General features: G+C 36.7%; 1 protein-coding gene across 3 annotated transcripts in view; it reads right to left on the bottom strand.

Annotated features, from left to right (window-relative positions):
* Nucleotides 1-660: 660 nt before the first annotated feature.
* SYT14 (synaptotagmin 14) overlaps nucleotides 661-23,401 on the bottom strand; it is a 132,719-nt gene continuing 109,978 nt past the window's right edge. For 2 of the 3 annotated variants that reach the window (XM_045876143.2, XM_045876142.2), the window contains exons 5-6: nucleotides 5,066-5,255; nucleotides 661-1,181 (exon numbers count right to left, since the gene is read on the bottom strand). In XM_045876143.2, the coding sequence (XP_045732099.1) occupies nucleotides 868-1,181; nucleotides 5,066-5,255 (504 nt within the window). In that variant the 3' untranslated portion in view covers nucleotides 661-867. Of the gene's footprint in view, nucleotides 1,182-2,435; nucleotides 2,493-5,065; nucleotides 5,256-23,401 lie in introns of all 3 variants that reach the window. The other variant, XM_045876144.2, reaches the window with a different exon arrangement.

The raw sequence follows: 23,401 nt of genomic DNA, 5'->3' as shown, positions 1-23,401 counted from the left end.
AAAGAGTCAATTGTTGAAAGGATTTGAAAGGAAAGTCCTGCTCTATTAGCTTCCTACATTGGAATACAAGAATACAGGAAGTGCTTTCAACAGAAAGTTACGTAGTTCTACAGTACAACCTGTCTAAGAGACTCTTGCAAAGGACCAGCCCAGGGACTGGGTCTCTTTGGATCAGGCAAAAGCAGAGGCAAATGAAGAAATGAGTTGTTGGGCTTTTCTAAATAACATACAGAAAAATTCCTTTATGAAAATGAATACTTGCTTGCACTTGAGATTGAGTGCTATTGAGAAGAACTGAGGCACAATGAAACTAAGTGCACAAAGGGAAAATTTCTGAAATAAGACAATTTTCTATGTAATTGAAATCCTTCACCATTAGATATGCCTCATGATAGAGCTGGAGACCTACTTTTTCAGCTTAAAGAACATTGCCAACACCAGGGATGGGCCAGTCAAAATACGTGTTTCCTGGTTAACATGTAGGGTGATCCTAAAACAGTGTTGCAACTAAAAATTCTGATTTAAAAAAATCACTTATAGTTTTGATTTTTTTTTTCATGAAATTACTGGCTCTTTTGCCAAAGTAAACTTAACTTCAAACCAAAAGTATGTTCTTAAAGCTCTGGAGGACTGTTAACAATGATGATGCAAGTGTCTCATTTCCCAAACAAGCTCTACCAGAGACACATCTTTTCTTCATTTGTGTCAGTATTAGACGCTCTTTCCGCAGACCTTAACGCATTCTGGTAGAATGTTGAGGATGATGCTTCGAAGAACAGCTCTTCTAATGGTGACTAGGTAAAAACAGTGATGCTGCAATCAGAGATAATGCTGCCTTGGATTGTAATTGCTTGGTGACCCTATTCATCATGACTCTAGTAACGCATGCCATCTGCACACTTGCTGTCCTTTCGACTCTTTCATTTCAGTCCAGTGATTGAGCTCCTCTTCTCCAGAGCTGTTCAGACCTAAAGAAATCCAGCCTATCATCTCTTTTCTTTTCATGCTGCGTTTGTTATACACAGACAGTATGAGTGTCACATCAGAAAGTTGAAATAGGGCCACTTGAAAAACAAAAGTTTCCTTGTATACTGGATTAGGCTGCCCTCTGCGGATGGATGTCTTGCATTTGGACATCTCTTGACCCATGGAATTCAGGAGAGTTAATTTAACATACGTATCTACAGAAAAAAAAAAACAAAACATACCACAAATATCATTTGAAACAAACTCAAAACACCTTTCTTGTGATGTTTGCTGAGAACGTGAAGTCTTTATACTTTATAAGGATATGGTGTATACCATGTTTAATGGAAATTCAACGAATTCCATTTTGATGCTGATGCTTATAGAATGTGACAAGTACAGAGAATGCAAATCTTTTGTGGGTCATAATATCTCAACCTCACTACTTCTACGTCATAGTTAGAATTTAAAGGTATACCTCATAATCCTTCCTCCACCCTCCCACCCCCAATCCTTGACCTCCCACTACCACCCCTACCCAACCCCATCCCCATTTAGCTTCACTAAGCAGGACATCATAGCATTAATAAACACTTAGCAAGCTCAATTAGCCACAACACTGTAAAGCATTCCACTGTGTTTTCAGAGAATAAGAATAAACAAACAAATAGAAATGAAGGCAAATGGTAAAGAGAAAAAGAAGACAAGAATGCAAAGATGACATCAAAACAGCTTAGGATGAAATGTCAAAAAAATCTCTGCATGGATGTGGTTTTTAAATATATTTTAAAAACATTTAAAAGGGCCAAAATGAAGCCAAATGCATTAAGGGCTCAAAGTTTAGCAAATCAAGGAAAACTTTCTCCTGGTTTCATGCAAGAGTACATTTAATGTGCTTTTTGGATAGTTAAAATAAATACTACAGGATTCTTTTTTTTTTTTGGCAGAATTTAATGTAAAATTTAAAGTATGGTATTCTTAATTGTTTTCATGAATTACAAAAAAAATGGATGTGATGTTTAGTGTACAAAGTGAAACATAACAGTTCATTGCCTGATTATTTGGGAGATAAACCCTCTCTTCAAACAACTGTGTTTTCAGGTTCTTTAGACTCATGCAAATGATCTTCAGCATGGTGATCCATCATGTGTACTTCATATCAAAATTTCAATTAATTTTAATGAAAATTGCAATATTTCTCATGAGATATCTATTGTATGAATCAAAATACAATACATGAAAAATAAAACCTTTAATTTAAAAAGTTTTGCTTATTTTATACATACTCTGAATACCATCATCCATAATCAGAGATAAATTCTAAGTTAGTTTTATTTAAAGTACCACAGATAATAAATGTGCATTTTTTTGGAAACCAACATGGTGGACAGCTTCCCTGCTGGCAAGTTTTAGGGTATTTTGTTTTTGCATGAAAAGACAACATCCAATTAGCCTCTACAGGAACTCACCTCGGATTATATAAACCTGTCCACCTATCAAGTGTTTTAGACAACAGAACAGTCCATCTGACAACAGGGGGTGGAAAGCAGTAAAAGAAATAATGACCAGATGTCAATTGTTGGGTGAAAGAGGGTCAAAGGTTAGAATTAAAGAGGAAACACTGTTCACTGGAGTTGGAAGAACACAAAACTTTAGCATTTTAATTCAGGTAGAGGGGTTGAACAAAAGGGTTGTTGGGTAAATTTCATGGAATGAGAATTTTTAAGGTCCTTGTGTAATCTTAAACAAAAAGTACACTGTTTTAAAGGGGGAACATCTTTATAATGATATCCTCTTGGTCTAAAGCACATTGAACATAGAATCATGCAAATTATCAGACTATATAAAAGACTGAATAAAAGTCATTGTAAGACTACTATTATGCTAAGTTTTGAAGTCTATCCATGCAATAGTAAATATTTCAAATACTTCTATTACTTTCAATGTAATACAAAAAAATTAAGTTTAAACAAAATAAAATAGGACTATTAAAAGTTTTGCTCTTGAATGTTCCGATTGTTTCTCTGGATTATTCAGTTGATAACACAGTTCAAGGCCTAGAACTAGGTATATACGAAGAGTCACAATCTTCTATAACATAGACAGTATAAGACAGACCGATAAAACTGTATTATATTTTACTTTATAAATACTCCGTACAATTTTTTTAAAGATTTTATTTACATACAATTAATTTTAATGTTGACTTATATTTACCTACTAGCTGCCTCCCAGCTAACACCCTTAACCACCCTGATATTGAAGATCTAATTCTAAAATAATGGAAATTGCTCTAACTTACTCTTTAACCTGAAAACACCTACTCTAAGTTGTGGATGCTAATCTCTCAACCTGTTTATTATCCACCCTGCCTCCATTCCCCCTCCTCTTCATTTTAGTTCTGGTTTCTCTGTTTCTATCAGAGTGGGTACAAGCAAGGACAGAAAGGCAAGCATATCATTCCATTCTGCTAGCTTCTAGCATCTCAAGATAAATATACGTCAAAAAATCAAACTGTTAGCTAAAGCAGGAATGGCAAGCTGAGAGCTGCTGGCTGGATGTAACCCCACATAATATTTTGTTTATCTGTTACAGTGTTCAGAAGTTTTGACTCTGAATGTCTCGAGGCAGGGTATGCATGCTTGCATTTGTCACTGCCTCCCAATGCTCCTTATCTTTCACCTGCCAAGTTTGTTCATTTAAGTTACTTCCCAGACCATTTGAGTTTGCATTTTAAGTATGTATCAAAAAAGAGAACCCAGGTCACACTTCCAAAGCTGTTTATTCTAGTAATTGCTTCTTTCCTCCCTCTGAACTCTTCCTTCTGAAAGGAGAAAGGGGACAATAATAATTCCATCCTTCTTTTATGCACCTTTATCTGATTTGAGTCTCACAGTTACCCTGTGACAGACACAACCTCAATTTTACATATGAGGAAACAGACTTAGGGGAGTTAGGTTACTCATCCAAGGGTAGAAGAATACACATAATTTTGGCCTTCTGACTTTTAATTCAGGAATAGATACATTCCATGATATCTGTAAGAAGCAAGGTTTCCAATATTACTTAGGGAAAACCAAATATATTTTTGTGACTTTTCACTTGAATTAAAAAGACAATGTTGAAGACATCTGGAGGTAAATGAATTAATTTAATTCAAGGGAGGAAAAAGTTTCCCCTCCAATAATTATTTGAGACTCTGAGTAAAAGATGGCTTTAAGCAAGTCTGTGAGAAATCTTTAAGTAAATTTAAGGTGGCCATTACTATTCAAGATTTCCTTTCAACTTTTTTAGCTTAGGAGACTAACAGCTTTGATTTCAGAGAAGTATAAAGAAGCTGTTACGTTCTCAACTCATTCCTACAGATATCGACAAACGGTTTTGGAGGTCTAGTGAGCGACGATCTCTCTGCACTCCCATAATCTGCCTCCACCCCCATGAGCAGGAAGAGAGATAAGGAGGGAGGTGTGACAGGCATATAGAGCAGGGCACAGTACCCCATCTTGCTTTCCTCTCCTCGCATCTAGGGGAAATATCAAACTATTCCTTATTCTACTTGTCCTGGGAAAGGCAAAGCCAAGCCATTTAAGAAAAGACTCGCTGGCAGTACTAATTTATAATATTAAAGGAGGAAAAATGTGAGGAAACAGTTTCTTCTTAAATAATCTTAACAGAGAAAAGAGAAAAAATACAGAATTATTAACATTAGTTCATAGTACTGCATGCAGACAGAAAACACCACATCATTCTTCCGTTGACACCAACAGCCATATATATTCTTGACCATATCTGTGGAATATTACTAACTTTAAAAAACTCTGTAACTTTTTCTAGCATTGGAAGATAATGGCTATAATAGGGATAATTTATTCGGCAGACACTATGAAAAATTAAAAGTCTTGTCACCTTACAATATTTTGAATTTCAAATTTTTCTACTTCCCAAATGACTGGAAATAGAAAACATGAAACAGATTGGCTGATGATTATACCATTTCATTTTGATCGGTTAAGACTAAATGATAGGATTGAGGCCCCTAACACTGAGAGTCCCGTAAGCGCAGAAAACATAAGCATTAAAAAAATTTTTTTTCACTCACTGGGTGGTCTGTTTGCTGCCAAGTTTTTGAAGTGGCTGCCTTTTATCACTTCTGCTGATAGTCTTCCAGTTGTGGCATTATAAAGCAGGCCAATGAGAATTTCTGGAACCGAGCCATGTTCAAGAGACTGACATGAGGATGTACTTTCACTACAGGACATTTCTGACACACTCATTTGGGAGTCACAGCCCTGTAATCAAGAATGAAATCTTTATAGTATTTTGTGAAAAAGATATATTAAGAGATACATCGTTAATGTTGTGTTATTGGAATTAGGTAAATCACAATAAAGACAAGAGCTGCCGGCAAAATTCCCAAAACACTAAATCAGAAACGTTGTTCTTAGTGTATTTTAGTCCCTGGATCTCTTTTCATTACATAGCAGTCAAAGAAATAATAGGACATGAGAAGGTTTCATAAATCCCTACACATTTATATACAAATCAGAGAGGATAAATTTCTTACACTCACAGGTGTTAATGAACTATTTTCGGAACGTGAAAAATTGTTGTTTAAAGACTAACACAGACTCAGACTCAATTACAGTAAGTGTAAATGTCTTCACTGTGTCTTTAATGACAAAGATTGGTAAACTCTGATTAAATAAATAAAACTATCTGCTATTTATAAGTCAATAATGTAAAACACTGAGAAACAGAAAGTTGAAAAGGATGGGAAATTATTTATCGTGCAAATAATAACTAAAAGAAAATTGTAGCTACATTAATATCAGTCAAGGTTAGCCATTAATAGTAATAACCATTACTAGAGATGAAGAGATAAACTCAGTTTGAACTTTCAATTTACCAGGAAGACAAAATAGGTCCAAATTTGCATGTATTTAGTAACATGGGCTCAGAATATAGAAAGCAGAAATTGCCAGAACTAGAAAGAGAAATAGGCGAATCTACAACCAGTGGGGATGACTTTAGCATACTTTCTTTTAGTAACAGACCAAACAGACAAACACAGTAAATATGTAGAAGATTTGAATATCACAATAAGCAAAACTGACCTAATGGTAATATGCAGAACAGCATACCCCACAACTATGAAATACACATCTTCTTAAGCACGTAGTGGTATTTTTACAAAACTATTTATAAAAATGAAGCAAATAGCAAAGATTTTCAAATGGCAGAAATCATTCAGAATAGGTCTTTTAATCAGCTAGAAATCAAAACTATCTCCTAGTAAAGAAAACAATACCTATATGCTTGGAAATAACCCATGGTAACTAAATGATAATGAAAACAAATTATCTGAAAAGAGTACTAAAAATAGGTAAATGTTAGAGAGTCCAATTTAAGAAGAAAGAGAAGGCATGACTAGCAAATATCAGGAATCAGGAATGAAAAAGGAGACATCACCACATATGCTATAGACCACAAAAACATAAAAGGATAGTAAAAACAACTTTTTTCCCAATAAATTTGAAATTCTGATGAAATGGACAGATTCCTAGAAAACCACAGCTAACGAAGATGCACACAAGAAGAAATAGAATATCTGAACAGTGTTACTGAAGAGATTGAATTTATAATTAAAAACCTTTCCAAAACAAGCAAAAAACAAAACTAAAAACCTTTAGCTAGAAGGCTTCACTGGTGAATTCTTTTTTTTTTTTTTTTTCAAAGATTTTATTTATTTATTTGACAGAGAGAGATAGCGAGAGCAGGAACACAAGCAGGGGGAGTGGGAGAGGGAGAAGCAGGCTTCTTGCCGAGCAGGGAGCCCGATGTGGGACTCGATCCCAGGACCCTGGGATCATGACCTGAGCCGAAGGCAGACGCTTAACGACTGAGCCACCCAGGTGCCCTCACTGGTGAATTCTAATGAATACTGCTAGTCTTAGGAAAACCCTTCCAGATAGGAGGGAAAGAGGAAACTCTCCAGTTGACTTTCAGAATCTAGCAAAACCTTAAAGTGAAAGCCTGACCAGGACATTATGAGAAAAATTACAGAATTTTCTCTTTCATGAACTTAGATTTAAAAATCTAAATTAAATGATTAGCAAACCAAATCTAGCAATGTGTAACATCATACTTAAGAGAAAAGTTTTTGAATGTTTCCCCTTTGAAACTGGGGATGTGACAATGGTACCAACTATTACCACTTCTAGTCAACACTGTAGTGGAGATTCCAGCCAGTGTAAGTCCTAGCCTTACTAAACGCAACGCAACGCAACGCACGCAATGCCAACGCAACGCAATAAAAGGTATAATGATTTGGGAGGGGAGGAGATAAAACCGTCCTCAGGTGCAGATTATGTAATTAGGTACAAAAGAAATCTAAAGTCCACAGATGAATTACAATTGTATACAAAGGTAAAAATTTTAAGTCCATACATTGCTATACACCAGCGACAAATCTAAAAATAAAATTTATTCAAAAATAGCATTTAGGGGCGCCTGGCTGTCTTAGTTGATAGAGTGAGCGACTCCTTGGTCTCAGGGTCATGAGTTCAAGCCCCACATTGGGTGTGGAGCCCACTTAAAATAAAAATTGAAAAGAAAATTTTTAATTAGCATTTATATTAGAGCATAAGATATCAAGTATCTACGAATAAACGTACAAGTGATACATGAGGCCTCTACACAGAAAACTATGAATAGAAGCAAACTGAGAAGCGCTACACAGATATACTATTGTAATGTATCAGAAAGCCCAATTTTGTAATATTATCTCTAAACTGATCTACAGATGAAATGCAGTAACAGTTGAAATCTCAACAGGTTTCTTTATGGAGCCTGACAAGCTAATCCCGAAGTGCTCACGGTCTATACATACAACGCAGTATTATTCAGCCTTATAAAAGAAGGAAATGTGACAACATGGATGAACCTGGGGACCTGATGCTGAGTGAAATAAGCCAGACACAGACAAATACTGCATGATTCCACTTATATGAAATATGTAAAATAGTCACAACCACAGAAGCAGAGAGCAGAACGTCGGTAGCCAAAGGGTGGGGGTAGGGAAAATGGGGAGTTGCTGTTCAACGAGTATATAGTTACAGTTATCCAAGATAAATAAGTTCTAGAAATCTGCTGTACAATGTAGTGCCTATAATTAACAATATTGTATTGTACGCTTAGACATTTGTTAAAGGGTAGACATCATGTTAAATGTTCTTACCACAATAAAATAAAATAATAAAAAATTAACACAGTAGAATGCCCTGTTCTACGAGTATCAGAATTTATCATAAAGCTACATTATTTAAGATAATGTGACAAAAACAACGTAAAATACACTAAGAGAATAGAAAGCCCACAAATTAACCTAGGCATAACAGACAATTTACAACAAGGGTGGAACTACAAAGCAGTGGGGAAAGGATCATCTTTTTAATGAATAGTGCTAAGACAATTGATTATCCATCCAGAAATAAATGAAAATTAACCCCTACCTCAAAACATACCAAAAAGTCCATTCTGAATTTAAATATGAAAAGCAAAATGATAAATCCATATGTTAACATATGGGATTATATTCATGATCTCAGGGTAGGGAAAGACTTCCTAAAGAGGACAGAATCATAAAGGAAATCTTGGGTGAATCTGAAAATGTTAAAATTAAGCATTTCTGAGCTTCAGCAGAATCTTTCAGGATGGTGAAAAGGCAAACAACCGGGTGTGAGAGAGGTCTAGAACACATACACTGCACGATCAGCTCAAATCCAGAATACGTAAAGAACACTTATAAATCAACACAGTATAAAAAGAGCCAGACACTTGAACAGCAACTTTACAGAATAGCCAATAAATATATGAAATGTTGTTCAACTTTATTAGTAATGAGGGAAATGGAAATGAAAACCATGTGGTATCCCTATACAGAGAGGCTGAAATAATAGTGTGGCTAGGACACAGAGCAATGGGAGCTTGCAAGAGCCCTCTGGTGGTAAAGAAATATGGCTTTTAAAAATGTTAAAAACACATATACCTTATGACCTGCCAATATACACCCATCAGAGGTAGACGAACCATGAGAGACGATGGACTCTGAAAAACAAACAGGGTTCTAGAGGGGAGGGGGGTGGGAGGATGGGTTAGCCTGGTGGTGGGTATTGAGGAGGGCACATTCTGCATGGAGCACTGGGTGTTACGCACAAACAATGAATCATGGAACACTTCATCTAAAATTAATGATGTAATGTATGGGGATTAACATAAGAATAAAAAAAAACAAAAAAAGAAAAACAAAACAAACAAACAAAAAAAATATACACCCATCAGAAATATGTGATATGTCGTATCAAAAGACATATGAAAGAATGTCCATAGCAGCATTGTTCCCAAGGGCCCCAAACAGCAGAATGGATAAATAACTTGTGGTGAGTTCATATCATACAGCAACGATACCGTACACGCTCCACAGCAATGAAAACTAATTATAACTACATTTACAAACATGACTTCCAGTGAAAAATGTTGAACCTAAAAAGATACTTGGCTGTATTAACTCCATTTATGTAAATTTCAAAGACAGCAACCACCACCACAACAAAAAAAAACAAAACCAAAAACCAAAGACCAGATAAAACTAAACCATAGTATTTCAAATGCATGAATAGGAGCAAGTAAGAAAGTGATCAATGTAAAAGTTAAAATTGTGGTTAACTCTAGGGGTGAGGAGAGAAGGTACAGTGATTGGGAAGGGCATGATGGGGGTATCTGGGGGTACTGGTAACGTTTACTTCTTGACCTGGATTGCAGTTTACATGGGTTGTACATTTTTGTTTTTCATACTTTAAAAAAAAAAAATACTTTATTGATTTATTTGAGAGAGAGCGCACGTACAAGCAGGGGAAATGGCAAAGGGAGAGGGAGAAGCAGACTCCCTGCTAAGCAGGGAGCTTGATCCCAGGACCCTGAGATCATGACCTGAGCTGAAGGCAGATCCTTAACCGACTGAGCCACCCAGGCGCCCCTGTTTTTCATATTTTTCTAATGTGTGTTAGATTTCAAAAGATAAAAGGCTTAATGAAAGAATTACATAATACAAGGACACAATATATACACAAATTAATGTATGGTGATAAAAATAAATATTTAGAACTTTCTCTTAAGATTCCTAAGGGAATTAACTGCACAAGTTCAAAAAAAGATAACACTATTTTCTATAATGGGTTTTTAGATTTAAAACATTTTAGATGTAGATTTTTCAAATTTAAAAAAAATCTAAAAATGTTTTATACAAATCTTCGAGTCTACAGTTGGCTTTATATGTGGTTAAGGATAATTAATGCATACCTGGGAACCGAAATAACTCACTGGGCTAGTATTCGGAGGGATAAAATCTCATATTTTCAAATCTAACTCTAAATCACAGAGGAGAAAGCCAAAAGGAATATATATCTTATATTCCTAAATCATGGGTACACAAAACACATAGTTTGGTATGTTTTCATGACAGTTGGAGGAGAAAACATAATTTTAGTAAGTTTCAATTAGGATATATCATCACTTATGAAAACAGTGTCAAAAACATGCTCAAGCACATTTGGTGCATTTGCTACATTAGGCTATTATACTAGCAGCATCTGTTAGAATATTGTGAAATACATTTTTTCATAATACAGTATTTTTCACATTAACCTACTGTCAGGTAATAACATGTGAATCTAATATTTTCTTATTAACGCAGAGGTCATATTGCCAATTTTGAGCAACAAAGTGATGTACCAAGAAAGTCCTGGGAAAGGCCTTTCTTGGGCTTCTGAGGAAAACAGCCAACTCCTGTCCTCACTTTACTGCCGCAAAAAATGTCCTTGTCTCCAAGCTCGACAAAAAAGCAAGAGTGATAAGATCCTTGGTGATCACATTCTATTTCAGGAAGCCCTGCTGAAATATAGTAGTGTTAAAGAGAAAAACAAAACACAAAAAACACAAAACACAAAAACACTATCGTCTAAAGGAATCCATTCTGAATTTATTTGGCCCCTTAGAAAAATGCCCATCTCATGGCCTTCCCACCACCATCGGTGTAAGGCCCCTCCGAGGCTGGCATGGGCGTGGCAGTCCAAGGAGATCGTGGAACACAACAGAAACAGTGTGGAATAACTATATAAATAGACCAACAGCAGGAAAGGCAAATTAAATACAGATCCTTTATACTCCAGTGGCATCTTTCCTCCATTCCTCAGGGCATGCTGCTCCATTCGATGTATACTCAGGAATTTCTCCTCTCTCTGCAGACCCCTTCATTAATTTATAACTGGGGCTTGCCTAGGTTGCAGTAACTGCAGGTGATTAACCCGAAGTCAAACAAATCCCAATCATAATTAGGTTACTTAAAGGAATAGTCCCACAGGCTCCCCAAAGTAAAAGTGTATCTTCTTTCCATCTAACATAGTTTTTTTTTTCTTTTTAATACTTCCTCTCCTCCCCCCTGAGTCCTCTGCCCTAGGGTGGAGGATTATAAGCAATTCTGTGCAAGTAGGAAGAAGTCTATTGAATTTTTCAGAGAAATGAGTAAACTCTATATAATGTTTACAAGCAGAATTAGTGGTTATGACACCCACTACATGTCCTTAATGGAGTTAATAGGTTAAAATTAGGTGGGAACTTGCAAATACAGAGGAAAAAACCCGTAAGATTAAAAATACAACATAATTCCTATTAAGGAAATGTACTGGGCTTTTTATTAATACTAAATTGATTCTACCTTACTTGTAACCACTTAGACTCAGTATTTTTAAGGTAAAACTGCTGAGCTGTGCAATGGTAATTACTATAACTTTGAATAGTTTGTTGAATTTATTTTCACTGTGGCTGGAAGATATTCTCTGGTTTTTAATGTAATTTACACATGAAACGCTTCCATTACACTTTTCTGGAAATGGGCGACGAGGATGCGGAGGGTGCTGCAGTGTGACAAGAGGGAAGTCACCTGCTGCAGCACCTTCCCTCTTCAGGGCCCCTTCCCAAACCCAAGGTGCTCAACTTCTCTCAGGCTAGGGAAGGAGGCGATAACAGAGGCAATTTCAGGGAAGAGAAAGCAAGAACAGCGTAACGGCTCCGGATCTTGCCGCACTCCCTCCCCAATCCAGTGTGAAGGAGAAGCATTCTGTATTTGAGTCGGGGCAGAGCTGCCGAGCAACCCCAGAGGATAATGTACGAGTGAGCTAGGGATGGGTGGAGAGCTTAAATTTCAGAGTAGTGTTGGACTCAGGATCCTTTCAGTTGCCAGGGCCAGGATCTCCAGCTTTAACTAGCTGAAGCAGCCCAAGGGAATGTATTGGCTTCTGTAATCCAACAGTTAATAAGGAGGCAGCCTCAGGTACTCACCGATCCACACTTAACCCAGGTCAGGAGGAACGAGTTGTCCTTGTCCATTTTTGTGGGTGTGTTCCCCAAGTTTGGCTTTATTCTCAGGGAGACTCTTCCCTCCTAGTTGCCAGATCGTTTCCAGCAGTTCTGAGTGTTGTAGGAAAGAGGGAGACAGCACCCTGACTGCTGCAAGCCAAACCCCGGAACTTATGAGTTAGGGCCCACGAGATTGGATTCCGGGGCTTTGGGATAAAGTCACTTCAGCAGAAGCACAGGGGCAACCTGGTCTCCCAAGCAAAATCTGGGACTGTGGCTACAAGGGGAAGGTGTGGGTGCTAGGTCGTTTGCCCTCTGTGCGGACCATCACCCACATTACGGAGGAGCTGCTCCTGCGCTGTGACTACTTCCCTCATGCTCTTTGCTGGGTTGGCTCTGCAGTCGTCAGCCTTGCAAGAGCCACGGAGGAGGAAAAAATGGCTCAGCGGAAGGGACGGTTACTCTACTCTTGGCGCACAGCTCTGACATTCACGTTGGGTAACGGAGAGTGAAAGAAGACGTAGTAAACTCTCGCTTTCTCTTTCACAAAGTTTTTCTCATATTAACACTGAAAACTTAATGCACTGATAAGTTTAAGATATAAGGAAAATTGTAAAACAAACAGAAACAAAATATTTTATATTATCAATACTTGACTACAGTACCATGTAGAAATGGTCATGCAAAATTCCTGCTTTGATTAAGATGTATATGTAAGTATATACGTGTATGCACACAAGTGCACGTTATTTTTCTTGCTGTGTTCAATAGGAACATATTTAATTTGACACTCCTGTATATATGCTTGTAAGATTGGTTTATAAAGTTCATAGATTTTTCTCCTATGCCATATAAACTATATCAGAGGATGCAAAGGAAAAGTACCCAGCTTCTCTTTTGAGACTTGTTATAATTTTGACACCGACAAGAACAACATAAGAAAATTATAAGCCAATCTCATTTATAAACATATATGCAGAAATCCCAAATGAGACACTGTTAAGTTGAATTGTGCAAAATATATATACACTTATGCACATATACATATGTAATCATATACATATATACATACACATATATGTTTTTCATCAAAGAGGCATTATCCTGGGAGAGTTATTTGTTCCCTGAAGTTGGGTAAAACTTGCCTCTGAAGTTCAACCATCTTCTTTTTTCTTTCTTTTATGAGAATCTTTCTACTGATTGAATTTCTTAATGGTAATAAGTCTTTTCATATTTTCTATGATCCCTAAATCACTTTTTAGAAATTTGTATTTTTCAAGAAAATTGCTCATTGCAAAAAGTTTTCAAGTTTGTTTTCCTAGAGTTATTCTCCTTATGGTCTTAAAATTTCCACTGAGGGGCACCTGGGTGGCTCAGTCAGTTAAGCACCCGACTCTTGATTTTGGCTCAGGCCGTGATCTCAGGGTCGTGGGATCGAGCCCCACATGGGGCTCTGGGCTCAGCACAGAGTCTGCTTGAGATTCTCTCCCTGCCCCTCTGCCCCTCCCCCCACTTATGTGTGTGCTTTCTCTCTCTCTCAAATAAAGTCTTCTAAAAAAAATAATAAAATTTCCACTGAATTAATGATTATGTCCTCCTTTTCATTTAACATACTGTTTCTTTTTCCTTCCTGATAAACATTTCCAGGGGTTTATCTATTATACTATTAATTTCAAAAAAACTTTTTTGTTAAACCTCTTTACTATTCTTCTTACGATAATTTTTTATTTCAAACTTCTTTAGGTGGAAGAATTTGCACTCTTTCTTATCTTCTTACAAATACATTCAAGGCTATACATTTCCCTCTACTACTGTTATAGCTGCACCATACAAATTTAATAGTGTTTTCATTTGTTTGATTCTAACTATTTCTAATTTCCATTATGTTTTTTCTTCTGACTCAGAGTTAATTTAGAAAGTTTTTTTGTTTGTTCACTTGAGTATCCAAATATACAGATTTAGGGGATGGGAGTGGTAGGAGATTGCCCTTTTACCTCACCTTCTAATATGGTACTCCTTAATCATGAAGTTCTAGCTGAAGAGGCCTCCTTGCTATTCCTTTTAACAACACACATACTCTGAGCTCTCAGAATTGGCTGTTCCATCTGTTTGCAATGTTCCTTCCCCAGATATGCACATGGCTAACTACTCCTTGCTTCCAAGTCTTTTGCTCACATGTTACACTCCCAGTGAGCTTTATCCTACCTCTTATTTAAAATTATACCTCCTTGAAACCAAAAGTGACAGTATAAAGGCAGGAGACACAAAAGCAGTAAAAATGAGTATTTCTGTAAAAATCAGTCGAGGAACTCACACACAAAAAAGCATATAAAATATAATAACATACACCTAAAACATGGGGGGAAGAGGAGGAAAAATGGGTTCAAACTTGAATGACCATCAACTTAATATAGACTGCTATTTGCAGGAGAGGTTATATCCAAACCTAAAGGTAACCATTTATCAAAAACCACTAATAAATATGTAAAGAATAAAGAAAAAGAAATCCAAATATATCACTAAAGAAAATCAACAAAACATGAAAGATAAGAAAGGATCAGAGAAAATCTCCAGAAACGACAAAACAGATAATAAAATTTCAATAAATATGTGTATCTATCGATGATTACTCTGAATGTAGATGGACTAAATGCTCCGATCGAAAGACAAAGGGTGTCAGAATGGATAAAAAATCAAGATCCATCTATATGCTGCCTACAAGAGACTCATTTTAGACCTAAAGACACCTACAGATTGAAAGTGAGGGGATGGAGAAACATCTACCATGCAAATGGATGTCAAAAGAAAGCCACAGCAGAAATACTCATATTGGACAAACCAGACTTTAAAACAAAGACTGTAAGAAGAGACAAAGATACCATTTTATAAAGGGGACAATCCAACAAGAAAATATGACAATTGTAAATCTTTATGTACCCAATGCATGGGAGCACCCAAATATATAAAACAATTAATAACAAACATAAAGGAACTAATTGATAATAATGCAGTAACAGTAGGGGACTTTAATACCCCACTTACATCAATGAACAGATCAATCAAATAGAAAATTAACAAGAAAACAATGGACACACTGGACCAGATGGACTTAAAAAGATACATTCAGAACATTTCATCTTAAAACTGCAGAATACACATTTTTTTCAAGTGCAAATGGAACATTCTCCAGAATACATCATATATTAGGTCACAGAACAGGCCTCTGCAAATACAAAAAGTCTGAAGTCACACCATGCACCTTTTCTGACCACAACGTTATGAAACTAGAAGGCAACCACAAAAATAATCTGGAAAGACCACAAATACATGGAGGTTAAACATGCTACTAAGCAATGAATGGGTCAACCGGGAAATCAAAGAAGAAATTTAAAAAGTACATGGAAACAAATGAAAATGAAAACACAATGGTCCAAAACTTCTGGAATGCAGCAAAAGCGGTCTTAAGAGGGAAGTATATAGCAATAGAGGGCTACCTCAAGAAGAAAAATCTCAAATAAACAACCTTACCTTATACCTAAAGGAGCCAGAAAAAGAACAACAAACAAAGCCTAAAGCCAGCTGAAGGAGGGAAATAATAAAGATTAAAGCAGAAATAAATGATATAGAAACTAAAAATAGAACAGATCTTTGAGGGGCGCCTGGGTGGCTCAGTCGTTTAGCGTCTGCCTTCAGCTCGGGTCATGATCCCAGGGTGCTGGGATCGAGCCCCACATTGGGCTCCTTGCTCAGCAGGGAGCCTGCCTCTCCCTCTGCCTGCCACTCCCCCTGCCTGTGTTCCCTCTCTCGCTGTCTGTCAAAAAATAAATAAAAATCTTAAAAAAAAAAAAAAAGAACAGATCTTTGAAACCAAGAGCTGGTTCTTTGAAAAAATGAATAAAATTGATAAACCTTTAGCCAGACTTATCAAGAAGAAAAGAGAAAGAACCCAAATAAATAAAATCACAAACAGCAGAGGAGAAATAACAGCCAACATCATGGAAACACAATTATGAGAATATTGTGAAAAACTATATGCCAACAAATTGGACAGCCTAGAAGAAATGGATAAGTTCTTAGAAACAAAAACTGAAACAGGAAGAAATAGAAAACTTGAAGAGACTGATAACGAGCAAAGGGATGAATCAGTAATCAAAAAACTCCCAACAAACAAAAGCCCAGGACCAGATGGCCTCACAGGCAAATTCTACCAAACATTTAAAGAAGAGTTAATACCTATTCTTCTCAAACTATTCCAAAAAAAAAAAAAAAACAGAAAAGGAAGGAAAACTTCCAAATTCATTCTCTGAGGCCAGCATTATCCTGATACCAAAAGCAGATAAAGACACTACTAAAAAAGAGCACTACAGGCCAAAGTCCCTGATGAAGAGAGGAGCAAAAATTCTCAAGAAAATATTAGCAAACTGAATGCAACAATACATTAAAAAATTTATTCACCACAATCAAGTGAGATTTCTGGGTTGCAAGAGTGGTTCAATATTTACAAATCAATCAACATGATACATCAAATTAATAAAAGAAAGGGTAAGAACCATATGATCATTTCAATATGTTCAGAAAAAGCACTTGACAAAGTACAACATCCATTCATGATAAAAACCCTCAACAAAGGAGCTTTACAGGGACCATACTTCAACATAATAAAATCCATCTATGAAAAACCCACAGCTAATATCACCCTCAATGGGGAAAAACTGAGAGCTTCTCCTCTATGGTCAGAAACAGGATAGGATGTCCATTCTCACCACTTTTATTCAACACAGTACTGGAAGTCCTACCCAGGGCAATCAGACAACAAAAAGAAATAAAAGGCATCCAAATCAGTAAGGAAGAAATAAAACTTTCACTACCTGCAGATGACTTGATACTATATATAGAAAACCTGAAAGACTCTACAAAAAAACTGCTAGAACTGATACACGAATTCAGTAAAGTTGCAGGATACAAAATCAATGTACAGAAATTTGTTGCATTTCTATACATCAATAATGAAGCAGCAGAAAGAGAAATTAAGATATCAATCCCATTTATGATTACAACAAGAACAGTAAGATACCTAGGAATAAACCTAACCAAAGCTGTACTCTGTACTCTGAAAACTATAAAACACTGATGAAAGAAATTGAAGATGACACAAAGAAATGGAAAGACATTCCTTGCTCATGGATCGGAGAAACAAATATTGTTAAAATGTCTATACTACCAAAGGAAATGAACATACTTAACTCAATTCCTATCAAAATACCAACAGCATTTTCCACAGAGCTAGAACCAACTATCCTAAAATTTGTATGGACCCACAAAGGACCCCGAATAGCCAAAGCAATCTTGAAAAAGAAAAAATAAAGCTGGAGGCATCACAATTCTAGACTTCAAGTTATATTACAAAGTTGTAGTAATCAAAACACTATGGTACTGGCACAAAAATAGACACATCGATCAACAGAATAGAAAACCCAGAAATGAACCCACAATTATATATGGTCAATTAATCTATGATAAAACAGAAAAGAATACCCAATGGGGAAAAGAATGTCTCTTCAACAAATGGTGTTGGGAACCTGGAAGCAACATGCAAAAGAATGAAACTGGACCACTTTCTTACACCATACATAAAAATCAGTTCAAAATGGATGAAAGACCTAAATGTGAAGCCATCAAAATCCTAGAAGAGAACACAGGCAGCAACTTCTTTCTAGACAGGTCTCCTGAGGCAAGGGAAACAAAATACAAAATAAATTATTGGGACTACGTTAAAATAAAAGCTTCTGCACAGCAAAGGAAACAACAAAACTAAAAAGGCAACCTATGGAATGGGAGAAGATATTTGCAAATGACATATCTGATAAAGGGTTAGTATCCAAAACATATAAAGAACTTAAACAAATCAACATCAAAAATCCCAAATAACTCAATTAAAAGTAGGCAGAAGACATGAACAGACATTTTTCCAGAGAGGACATACAGATGGCCAACAGACACATGAAAAGATGCTCATCGTCACTTACCATCAGGGAAATGCAAATCAAAACTACAATGAGATATCACTTCACACCTGTCAGAATGGTTAAAACCAACAATACAAGAAACAACAGGTGTTGGCAAGGATGTGGAGAAAGGGGAACCCTCTTGCACTGTTGGTGGGAATGCAAGCTGGTGCAGCCACTCTGGATAACAGTATGGAGGTGCCCCAAAAAAGTTAAAAATAGAACTAACCTATGATCCAGCAATTGCACTACTATGTATTTAACAAATAAATACAAGAATTCTAATTCAAAGGGATACAGGTATCCCTATGTTTGTAACAGCATTATCTACAATAGCCAAATTATGGAAAGAGCCCAAGTGTCCATTGATTGATGAATGGATAAAGAAGATGTGGTGTGTATGTACGTGTGTGTGTGTGTACGTTATATATAATATATATGTATAATGGAATATTACTCAGCCATAAAAAAGAATGAAATGTTACCATTTGCAAGGACATGGATGGAGATAGAGAATTATGCTAAGCAAAATAAGTCAGTCAGAGAAAGACAAATATATGACTTCACTCATGTGTGGAATGTGAGAGACAAAACAAATGAGTAAAAGGGAAAAAGAGAGAGAGAGGCAAATAAAGAAACAGACCCTTAACTATAGAGAACTGATGGGTTACCGGAAGGGAGATGGGTTGGGGGATGGGCAGGTGATGGGAATTCAGGGGGGCACTTGTGATGAGCACCAGATGTTGTATGTAATATTACCTGAAAGTAGTATTACACTGTATGTTAACTAACTGGAATCTAAAGAAAAACTTAAAATATATATATAAAATCACACCTATCCTTTCCCACTAGCATTCTTGATTCTGCTCATCCTGTTTCTTTTTCCCCCCCATAATACTCATAACCTTGTATGCTGTACACTTATTATATTTATTTATTATGTTTATTGTCTCTCTCCCCCCACACACAATTAATTAAGTTCCACGCAGGTCAAAATTTATTCCTGTTTTTCATTAATGTACACCAAATAACTAGAACAATGTCTGGCAAAGTATGTGTGCAATAGATATATGTTGAATGAATTTCTAATTTCATTGCAATGTGGTCAAAGAAGTTTATTTATATGATATTGATTCTTTTGATATTTGTGGAGACTTCCTTTGTGGCTTAGCATATGGTTGACATTTGTAACTGTTCTACATATGCTTACATTTATTAAGTAGAGGTCTCATATATAAATCAGACTTGTTAAGTGTTACTCAAATCTGCCATATCCTTACTTGTATTTTTCTGCTTGATCTCTCTCTGCTTATTTCAATTCTCTAAGTGTTTAACATTCTCTTGGCTCACCATCAGTTCTTCCATCTTACTTTTTCCTTTGAATTCAACGTTTTTTAAAAATTTTTTTATTAAAAAATTTTTTTTATGTTAATCACCATACATCATTAGTTTTTAATGTAGTGTTCCATGATTCATTGTTTGCGTATAACACCCAGTGCTCCATGCAGAACGTGTCCTCTTTAATACCTATCACCAGGCTAACCCATCCCCCCAGCCCTCTCACCTCTAGAACCCTCAGTTTGTTTCTCAGAGTCCATAGTCTCTCATGGTTCATCTCCCCCTCTGATTTCCCCCCCTTCATTCTTCCCCTCTGCTATCTTTTTTCATTTTTTAAAAATATATAATGTATTACTTGTTTCAGAGGTACAGGTCTGTGATTCAACAGTCTAACCTCAATGAGATACCACCTCACACCAGTCAGAATGGCTAAAATTAACAAGTCAGGAAACGACAGATGTTGGCAGGGATGCGGAGAAAGGGGAACCCTCCTACACTGTTGGTGGGAATGCAAGCTGGTGCAGCCACTCTGGAAAACAGTATGGAGGTTCCTCAAAAAGTTGAAAATAGAGCTACCATACAATCCAGCAATTGCACTACTGGGCATTTGCCCAAAAGATACAAATGTAGGAATCTGAAGGGGTACATGCACCCCAATGTTTACAGCAGTAATGTCCACAATAGTCAACGTTCTTAAAAAAGTATATGCTTTAGTGATTATTCCAGCAACAATCTATGAGTGGTAAACTCTCTTGGTCTTTGCCTGAAAATATCTGGAGTTTGCCCTCTCCCCTAAGTGATAATTTAGGTGGTGATAATATTCTAAGTTGGTAGTTCATTTACCTTGGCACCTTAAAGATACTATACCACTGCCTTCTGGCCTTTAGCACTGTTGAGAAGCCTTCTGTTAGATAAATTGTTGTTCCCTTATATTTTCTCTGTGGTTACATCCATCATTTGGTCTTTGGGATTTTGTCCTCTCACTGTAACTCTTATAGGTGTGCATTCATTTTGATAATCCAGCATAGGACATGTGTTTTCTCAATCTGATGATCTAAGTATTTCAAACATTGCCTCTCATTTTCTGTAGTCTTTCATTCTGCAGTTCTTTTAAGAAAATATATTTAACGTTTTCATTCCACCCTCCATTTTCCTTACCCTCTTATTCATATTTTTCATTGACTCTATTTTTAATGACTCTATTTTTCATTCTGGAAGTTCCATATGGTCATTATTTAAATCTACCTCCTTTTCCATATTGTCTTGTTCTTTCCTCATGATTTCTATTACTTCTTTTAGCTCTTTACTCATTTAAGGCATATTTATTTTATAATCTCCTTCACCGTGTTCTATCAGTTTATGTCCTAGAGATGACAATATACCTACCTCTGGGGTCTACTGACTATCATTCATGGTGGATCATTTCTTTCTGCTTACATTTTTAAAAATGTGAGTTAATCTTCAGGGGGGGATTATTTTTTTCTGTAGGAATTCTGTATGGCCTGGGTTTGGCTACCTGAACAAAACAGGATGTCATTTAAGGAAAGAAGTAAGAAGTAATAGGGATAGCATATTGGCAGAAAACCAACAGTGTCCATAACTTTTAATGTTTAATGTTTAATGATTTTTAGAATCACTCATATTCATCTCACAACCCTGATTTGTGACCAGACTTCAGGCTAGTTGCAAAAAGTAATTATATACAGTGTATATTGTTTCTGTCTTCCTAAAGGAAACAGAACAGAGGCAAAAGAGGTATTTGGGAACCCAGCAGTATAAATGTTTATTGACTGCTTGTTCTGTTCAAGGTACTGTACTAGGAAAGAGATTAATTAATTTCAAGGCAGACTATAAAAAAATGCCTTGAGAGGCTTTATGGGAGAATATAGGTGGATATGATTAACTTGGGGAAATCAGAAACTGTATTCCTGAGAAGATATATTTGAAGTTGGCCCTGAAGGGATTTCAATAGGCATGGGGAATGGCATTTCAGACAGAGTTTGAGCTAAGGCCCAAATGTAGATAGCATGTTTGGTAAATGTCAGCTGATCTGGTATGGCTGGTATATGTGGGGAAAGGAGTAAAAATGTAGCTAGAAAGGAGGGCTGAAGCCAATTTTACTCACTGAGCACTGTTTCTATCAGAGACTTGTCATACTGCACTGTAACCTTTGCTTTGTCTGTCTTTCCTACCAGACCGTAAGTCCCTTGAGGGCAGAACCTTCGTTTTATTTATCTTTGTATGTCCCCAAATATCACTCAGCAGGCATTTAATAAATACTTTTGAATGAAAAGAACTGTGAAAGATATGAAACGTGGTGGCAAGAAAAACCGGACCTGCCTCTAAGCAGTGGGAAGCAGGAGAGGCATTTGAAGTGGGGAGTTAACAGGCTCAGACCTGTGTCTTAGAAAAATAACCTAAGGCCAAACACGTGGCAGGACTGAGAGCCTGGGCAGAGGGCACAATTTACTTTGTTGTGCTAGTGATAGCCAAGTCTCTCCTTGAGACAGGACTCATGGTCTGTGTACATTTTACATCTTCAGCAAAAAACTGCAATTTTTCACCTTGTAGCAAAACATGAGACTTTAAAAAATCTGATTTATAATAACTGATCTTAGAGATCTAGAAACATGTCATAGTGGCAGTAATCACTTAAGATTTTTGTACCCTAACAGATTCAGCACATATTAAGAACTATGACTTTTATTTCAAAATTAATGTAGCCAACTTCCCTGTCTTCTTAGGGTCTATCACTTTCTGAAAATTGTAAAAGCTTTTCTATTTTTTTTTAAGATTTTATTATTTATTTCAGAGAGAGAGCGAGCGTACATGCACGCAAGTCGGGGGGAGGGACAGGAGGAGAGGGGGAGGGGGAGAAGGAGAGAGAATCAGACTCTCCGCTGAGCACAGAGCCCAAAGCAGGGCTCAATCTCACGACCCTGAGGTCCTGACCTGAGCCGAAATCAAGAGTTGGACGCTTATCTGACTGGGGCACCTAGGCGCTCCATGCAAAAGCTTTCTTTCTCTGAGATGTTTGAGTCACTGGCAACAAATATTGGGTTGTAAGTTAGTAAAGACTGTACCCCAGAAACGCCCTCACGTATACATCTGGGGGAGGTGTGAGCTCTTTAAAACTGGTCACTAAGCTTAAAGAGCGCTAGAATCACAGTTACTCCTGTGCAAAATTAGTGTATCCCACATGTGTTAAATGTTCCCTTTAATTACTGTTTGAAATGAGATGATTCAAATCTATGTTTTTAATAGAAATATATATATTTTTGAACTACTGGAAAACGAAATAGAATGACAATTAGAAAATAACAACCCCAAATTATTTCTAAATGTCTTCTAAGTTTGGAATTATATTCTATTATCCATAGGCTCCTAGTTTTCCAACTGTGGTTAGTGCAAACTCTTGAATTTCACTTTTAAAATATAGTTTTATCTATTTAAAGAAGAAAACAACAGGGGCGCCTGGGTGGCTCAGTCGGTTGAGGTCCGACTCTGGATTTCAGCTCAGGTCATGATCTCAGGATCCTGAGATCGAGCCCTGAGGCGGGCTCTCCGCTGGGAGTGGAGCCTGCTTAAGATTTTCTCTCTCTCCCTCTGCCCCTCCCCACCCCAAGAAAAGAAATAATAGCAGTATATGCACATAAATGAGTATTAACATAAGGAGGCAG

Source organism: Mirounga angustirostris, unplaced genomic scaffold, assembly GCF_029215605.1.
Source record: "Mirounga angustirostris isolate CCGP_5_RB_7025 unplaced genomic scaffold, mMirAng1.0.hap1 SCAF_6, whole genome shotgun sequence".
In the NCBI taxonomy this organism is placed as follows: Eukaryota; Metazoa; Chordata; class Mammalia; order Carnivora; family Phocidae; genus Mirounga; species Mirounga angustirostris.
This window is presented reverse-complemented; position numbering and strand designations above follow the sequence as displayed.